This window comes from Meleagris gallopavo, chromosome 1 (genome assembly GCF_000146605.3).
Source record: "Meleagris gallopavo isolate NT-WF06-2002-E0010 breed Aviagen turkey brand Nicholas breeding stock chromosome 1, Turkey_5.1, whole genome shotgun sequence".
Lineage (NCBI taxonomy): Eukaryota > Metazoa > Chordata > Aves > Galliformes > Phasianidae > Meleagris > Meleagris gallopavo.
The window spans coordinates 81587068-81595027 of NC_015011.2; the positions used below are offsets into that span (position 1 = coordinate 81587068).

At 37.4% G+C, this 7960-nt stretch overlaps 1 protein-coding gene across 1 annotated transcript in view; it reads left to right on the forward strand.

Annotated features, from left to right (window-relative positions):
* The window catches only part of ATG3 (autophagy related 3), a 24911-nt gene extending 17504 nt beyond the window's left edge, over positions 1–7407 (forward strand). Inside the window, exons 11-12 of the mRNA XM_010719615.3 lie at positions 5762–5830; positions 7197–7407. Of these exons, the coding sequence (XP_010717917.1) occupies positions 5762–5830; positions 7197–7278 (151 nt within the window). The 3' untranslated portion in view covers positions 7279–7407. The remainder of the gene's footprint in view (positions 1–5761; positions 5831–7196) is intronic.
* Positions 7408–7960: the final 553 nt, after the last annotated feature.

The window sequence follows — 7960 nt, forward strand, 5'->3', positions numbered from 1 at the left end:
ATATAAAATAATTTACTTAGGATTAGTTTTGGGAAGGGTGTACCATTCTTTATAGAGAATGGAAGCTTTGCACTGGTGGATGGCTCCTCTTGATCTTATGAGGTTGTATATCCATGTATTTTGTAAATCTGTATCTTGTCTTCCAGGTTTTGGTTCTTTAACCACTGCCTTGCAATAGTCTCTGCTTTTAACAAGTACTCAAGCTTATGCCTGCGCAATATTAAGCAGGGAAAACATTTTACTAGTGGAAAATAACTTTCTGCCCAGTTTAGCTGATGTAGAGAAATTTTAAGTCATGAACTTCATTGTTGGTCTTTAAATGACCAGGTTTAAGTCTATAAAGACCTATCTAGACAAGCCTTGGTACTCAAGAGTAGTATAGGAAGCAGATACAACTTAGATAATGTTAGAAAAAGAATAGAGACTAGAACAGGAAACATTAAGTTTCTACTTTTAATCTGTGGGATGACCCATATTTTGAATACTGCAGTACAGATGTTGTTATCCGTTCTGTAGTCTTTGAGATGAAGGAAGAGGTACGCATAGGGTTTCAGGAATAGCTGCAGTTATGAAGCTTCTTCCAAATAAGAAATGATTTGAATGATTTGGGACCCTTCAGCTAGCAAAAGACAGCTGAAGAATGAGTTCTGATTTCAGTGACTTCTATCATGAAAGCCACAGAGGGACAATAGCCAGTAGGTGTTTATTTTTATTTTTTCCCCCAGTAGTAAAGTGTGTATTATTGAATGGAACTCACTACTGGCATGTTGAAAGCCAGAAAAAAGGAGTAAACCTAAATATTAAAGTTGTTTAGGAAGTTAATGGAAGAAAAGTTGTTAGGAGTTGTCAAGTGTGGTTACTGTTTCTGAATTAGGAAGTCTCTGGTCTGTGTATTGCTGGAGACTTGAAAAAATTGAGGGTAGCATTACTAAGTGCGTGCTCAGGCCTCTTATTTGAGCATGTTCTATGAGTTTGTGAGATAATGAGGAGAATGAAAAAGACTTTTTGCTGTAAGAAGGATTCGGGAAGAAAATAGTATATGCTGTTCTCTACTTTTGATGGTCCATCAGGTGGGATGAATGTAGGAAGGTTTAGCAGACTGAGTGGGAAGGCAATTAACAAAAGCAAAGAAGAAAACATTCCTGATGTGGCTCAATTTAGTGGATGCTGAAAGACCTGCTAATAAAGAGATGTGAGGAAGCCTCTCATGGATGCATGTTGGAGGACACTCTCAAAAGAAACAAAGATGACAAGATATTTGGGCATGACAACCCTTGCTGACTACTTAAAGCTGTGGGGTATATACCGGGCTGTGACTACAATGTATCCTGTTTAATTTTGCAGACTTCTTCGTAGAATAAGAACCAATTTCTTATTAGCCTATAAATTTGGATTGACATTTTTTCACAGAGGAGAACTGTGAGTGCATGTGTTCTTCCTCTGAAATGAGTAAAGTTTCTGTGACTTTGTTACATAATTCACATCTAACCCTCAGAAAAACATGCTTGTATCGTGAAACTTGTTGCAATTAGTCTTTTAAGAACAAAAAAGGAAGATTGATATTGTAGTGAGATCAGTTTGTCAGTAGTCTTAAATGTAGAGGAAGCTCTGTAACCTTCTCCAAAACATGACAAGGTGATCTAATTGACTGGCAACTGCTTGACATTGTGTAAGTTAGAAGGTTTTGTCCTGAGAATGTAAAGAAAGTGACTGATAGAGTATATCTAAAATGGTGGTTCTAAATGGAATTCTATGCGACTGTGACCAATGTTACAAAGGCCTTGGTTAAATCAGGTTGCCTCATGCTGCTTGATTCTTAAAGCATTAAATATGTTCTCTTGCTGTATGAGACAAGCTATTCCATCTCCTTAATTTAATAAGGCTTATAGGCTAAGATGGTCTGGACTTCTGAGATTTTATTTATTTATTTATTTTAAACTGTCAAAAATGTTTTGCTGTTAACTTAGTGTTTTTCTAGCTCTGCAGTTGTTGCTTCCCTACACATTACATATATTGTGTAATGTAGGATTCTTGCGTGGTCTTAAACTCACTTGGCTTTTCTTGCAGTGCGTATGTCCTTTTGTCCTGCGTCAGAGAACAGGAAGAAATGGATGGTGGCGTGAGGGAGACTGCCACTTCTTAAAGATTGCTTCTATTTTAAGTAGTTAGTTGAAAGCGTTCATCTTGCAGCTCTTCTGGAAGTTGCATTCCTTATCAGCATTTTTATGATACCAGCAGGAACTCAATTCAACTTCCTCATTAATTGCTGGAAACTGGTTTAACCACAGTTCTCACTATTTATGTGGGTTTTATGAATGATAATTCGATAGCAAATTAGTTAACTACTAAACACATTTACAATTTTGAATTACATATACTTATTCCAAGATCATATTTTCCTCTCTTTCAGAATGAATAATAATAGGCTTTTGAAATCTTTAACCTTACGTAGTGTAAGCTATCAGCAGGGAAGTGATTGTAAGGCTCAGGATAAGTGAATTGTAGAGTTTATGGTCAACTGTCAAGATTATGCAGGCTTATACTAAAAATGGCACCTGTGTGCTTTTTTTCCCTCTACTGCCTTTGTGTGAGAAGTTACAGACACTGAGTCATATTCATGGATAGTTTTTTCTCGAAAATATACTGTCCTACAGAGTCTTAAATTCAGCTCTTTGTTCTAGAAGCTTATAGTTGTCCACTACACTGAAAGTCCTGAAGAAGGCCTTTTACTGTTTTGAACTGTGAATAACTGATCATTTCTGGTATTGCTGTTGTGTGGTTTGTGGGTTGTGTTTTCCCCCAATAGGTCAGGATAGTTTTCATTGTATACATTTACTTTCCAGTGTTGTAATTTTCCCTTTCAGCTGATACTGAGAAAATGTCAGTATGTCAACTGTGCTGAATTCCATTGTTAGGTTGATTTTATTTATTTATTTACTTCTGAAAGATTTTAGTTACTTCCAAGGGGAAATGGGCATAAGCTGGAGCATAAAAAGTTCCACACAGTAAGAATGACAGAGCACTGTAATGGGCAGCCCAGGTTGTGCAGTCTCCTTCTCTGGCAATATTCAAGACCTGTCTGGATGCCAACCTGTGCAACCTGCTGTAAGGGGGCCAACTTTGGCAGGAGAATTGGTCTTGGTGATCTCTGGAGGTCCCTTCCAACCCCTACAGTTTTGTGATTCTCTTCAAAAGCAAAAACTTCTAACAAAGTAAAAACTTATGAGACTGTAATCAAAGAAATTGGCTTCTCTCAATTTATTTATGAACTTAACTCTATATGTATCTGTCTCAATTTCTTTTCAATATGAACAACAGTATTTTTTACTTAGAATATGAATGTTAACTCATATTACTTGAAGCACATCAAGAGTTGGTAATATACCAATAAGTAAATTAGGAGGTTTTAGTAGATGTTTCAAATGTTTGATCTACTGATCTACTTGTTAGCTCAAGTGACATACAAACAGGCCTGAAACAAACATCAGCGAACACAGAGCATTTACAGTTACCTTGGGTTAAGACAATCAGTTATTTCGGGGGAACTAATATTCAGAAGTAAAGTAATAATAATAATCTTTGAGATTTCTAAATAGGGGCTTTCAAATTACACTTCTCCCAAAGTTATCTTGCTTCTTTTATTTTTAGGATACATATTCTTCCTGTTGTCTTCTCAAAATTTTCTTGGAAACCAACTTTTGAAAGCTTTTCAGTCACAAAGTTTCTCACAGATAACTGTAAGACTGTAAGAACCATTATGTGGCTGTTAGAGAATTCCAGTTATCTTTTACTAGTCCTTAGAAAACTGGAAAGAACAAATCTCATTAAGATGTATGTACAGGCTGAGGGAGCTGGACTTGTTCAGCCTGGAGAAAAGAAGGCTGTGGGGTGACCTCATTGCAGCCTTTCAGTACCTAAAGGGAGCCTACAAACAGGAGGGGAATCACTCTTTGGAAGGGTTGATAACTGCAGGACCAGGGGAAATGGTTTTAAGTTGAGGCAGGGAAGATTTAGGTTGGATGTCAGGAGGAAGTTCTTTACTGTGAGAGTGGTGAGGTGCTGGAACAAGCTGCCCAGAGAGGTGGTGGATGCCCCGTCCCTGGTGGTGTTCAAGGCCAGACTGGATGGGGCCCTGGCCAACCTGGTCTAGTATTAAATGTGGAGGTTGGTGGCCCTGCCTGTGGCAGGGGGTTTGGAGATCCATGATCTTTGAGGTCCCTTCCACCTAGGCTATTCTGTGATTCTGTATGATGGTGAGCCAGTATCCTGTAAAAGACTTAAAATAGCTGTGTGGTGACTTGTACTCTGTGCAACTACAAAAAATAACTCACCATTAACAGATGAGAGGATGAAACTTAAGTTGTAACAGAGGCCACTTGCCTACAAAGAATCACCTGGCCTAGGTACCTGTGTGAGCATAAGTTCTGCAGTGGCATCATGAGGATCCAGAATTGGAATCAACTGTGACGATTAGTTGGTTTCTAAGGACCAACAGCACAGTAAATGACAAATGCTGACCTTTATTATTTCCCAGACTTGCACGTTCCTGTTTACAAAGTGTCTTGGTAACTTTACAACAACTTCCTTCCTTATGTTTGCAGTCACTGTCAGCATGAGTAACTTTAGAGATAATTACTGAATGCCAGTATTAGTCAGTTATTTAGGCTGTTTTGATTTGCATAATAATGTCAAAAGATGTTTAGTAAGTTATTCAGACTGTGCTTACCACTCTTTCTGGTTCTTACAAACGCAGTTTGTTTCAGGATGAGTACTTTAAACTGCTACTGTTGGCTAACTTGTACTGTTAGATGGTTGGGCATACATAACACCATGTGGTGTTTCTGGTCAGGACTGCCTACAGAATCAGGAATTTAAAGCTGATGGATAGGTGAAAGTGACAACCTGTGAGTCTGAGTTAATAAGTTATAACTAAAACTTCAATTGACCGTACAGTATTTTCCTCCTCTGAGTTGGTATGTTCTTCATTCCTTAGTTTATGAAATAGAAGAGCTATCTTGAACACAAGACCATTATTCCTGAATTGTAGCTGATCATTAAAATATTTATAGCATTCCCTGTTGTAGGTATTTAAAACTAGATCAGACAAGGTCCTGAGCAATCAGTTCTAGCTTACTGTTCTTCTTGCAGGAAAGGCTGGACTTGGCAATACTAGGCAATGACCAGAAACTTTTCTAACCTCAGATAGTTTGTGATTCCGTTTTATATTCTTATAAAAGGTGTTTTATGTAGGTTTGGCTTACCCTGCATTTCCAAGTAGACTATGAGTTATATATTTGATATTTCTTAAGCACACTGAAACTCACGAGAGGCAGCTGAAAATGCTGCAGTTGATTTCTAGGTCACCTTCAGAGATCATCTGTGGACTTCTGCTGGTTTGCTGCTTCTAGTGAGGATTACCCTCTAGAGACTTTCCTGATGACTTTGTCATTTTACAATTAACAATTGCACAAGCAGCAAGGAAAATGTACTGTCTTGCATTATGCCACTCAGTCTACACTGTAGCATAGAACGTTTTTTTTTCTCTGTGAATGTAGGAGGCTGGCAAATGTTATATTCATCACTTCAATATTAACGTTTCAGTCATCGTTGGGACTTTTCTGTTGATAAACTGCAAGTTTCGTCTTGCCGCTGTAGAGCCAAACATCCAAAACTTTTTAATTTGCACCTAATATGATTTTATTGAGATGAAGAAGTTATTTTTTATTTAAAATGTTTTCACTGTTTCTAATCTGTATTTCAGGCATGCGGAAGTGATGAAGAAAATAATAGAGACTGTTGCAGAAGGTGGAGGAGAACTTGGAGTTCACATGTATCCTTTTTCATTACTGCATGCTATTTATAAGGATTTCTTTCAGTGTAGAAAGCTGTTACTTAAGGGTTCCTAAACTAGAATTCAATGGTGTGTGAAAGCAATAAACCACTGTTTGTGGTAGTACTTAATTAGAGTTCTGAGATGAGCTCCTTTTGTGTAAATGAACACTGCTACTCTGCTGGAGAGTTGGGAGGGCAGGTTAGGAACCAGAATGGAGAACAAGTAGTATCGAAGGGACAAGACTGAATGTTTGCATCTCAGTTAAGGAGGTAGCTATGAGTATGCAATTGAGATCCTAGTGAGGGAGGATGTATGAAGAAGATAAGGCAGGAGTTGCATAGACTTTGGCCGGAGCTGGTATATTTTTAAGTGAAGGTTGAGAATCCATGCTTTGATAGTACCACATAGTAAAGACTTGGAAATATTAGATGTACTACTTTTGTATTAGATTTGGCTCTGAGATTGATTTTAGTGATTTATTTTAGTTTCTGTTTCACTATCTGCTTCAGTCACAAGTGGACAGACACCTCAGTTTACAATTGTCCAGTATACGCAACATTACAAATTTGGGACCAACAACCATTTGAAGGTGTATCATACAGGGAAGACTAAGAAAATCTCCTATTCAAAGGCAAGCTTCTGAGCTTAGCAAAGCTAATTTCTCCTTCCCTTATCAACAGCAAGGATCACTTCCAAAGGGTGTTTCAGAACAGCAGTTTACTTCTTTTTCTGAGCGACTGAAACTGAGAATTTTCAGTTTAAGTTCTTTACAGAGAGAGTGGTGAGGTGCTGGAACAGGCTGCACAGAGAGGCTGTGGATGCCCCATCCCTGGAGGTGTTCAAGGCCAGGTTGGATGGGGCCCTGGGCAGCCTGATCTAGTATTAAATGGGAAGGTTGGTGGCCCTGCATGTGACAGGAAGGTTGGAAATTCGTGATCCTTGAGGTCCCTTCCAACCCTGGCCATTCTGTGATTCTGTGAGAAGAAGCCTGTTTTCCCTGCAGCTGCAGGAAGGTAGCTAGGAATTAGCCTTGCTAGGTTCAGTTCAGCTTGGCATTTGTTAATAACAAATGTTAAGTTGGTAAATGGCATTATATGTTTTTGTGTGATATTTGTTAGAGTTATGGAAAGTAATTTCAGGTTCCTTGCTTTATCTTGAAAAAGTAAGACTTCTATGTTTGGGCAAGCACCAGATGTTATTACTAGAGATCTGTTGTATTAGTTTCCCAGTCTCTAACTGTATAATTTCTAAGTGCTATTTTCCTATTAGCAAGAAGAACAGTTGAACGAAATATTGTATCTGACTTCTAGTTTGCTTTATGGGATTTCCAGTTTTTACAACTCTTCCTTAACAAGAAATTCAGGTACCTTCTTATTTTCTTGAAATTTGTACAGGCAGTCATTCCAACAATAGAATATGACTACACAAGGCACTTTACAATGTAACTAAGATAAAAGATCCTCTATCAAGTCTTTTTTTTTTAAATAACCCATCCATGTGACATACATTATACACAATTTCTGTAATTAACCTTTTATCAAGCTGATAGATTAAAATAAAATGTTCCATTACCAGCCTTTTTAATAAAGTTTTTGTGTGTAATAAATAAATCACTTTCATTCCTGTATACATACTGCAATAAGAAGTGGAATTTTTTTGTTCATAATTCTTTCAAAATGATTTCAACAGAAGACTGTTTTTCCTCCATACTGGAAGTTAGTCTACTTTACTAGTAGAATCCTTATGCTTTTGGCTTCGTTGCTAAGATGATTCTCAAAAATGTGATTCATTTATTTTTCTCTGATTTAAATTCACGTGAAAGCTAAGGGGTTTTTTGTTTGTTCTCTTGCTTTTTGTTTGTTTGTTTTCCTCTAGTTGTGAACGATTTCATTTGCTCTAACTGTAGGGAGATTTTAAACCTGAAAGAAATTGAGAATCTTTTAGGAAAACTTAACTGCATCTTAAACTAAAGTAGTTCTAAATTAGCATGCTTTGAAAACTAATTTATATTCACACTTGAACAAGGTTAGCATTTTGAGATGGAATGTTTAGGGAGAGAAATAATATTAGTGTGTAGTCTGTTCATCTTGTAATAAAGGCAAGAACAGTCGTGTTGAAAAAATCCCA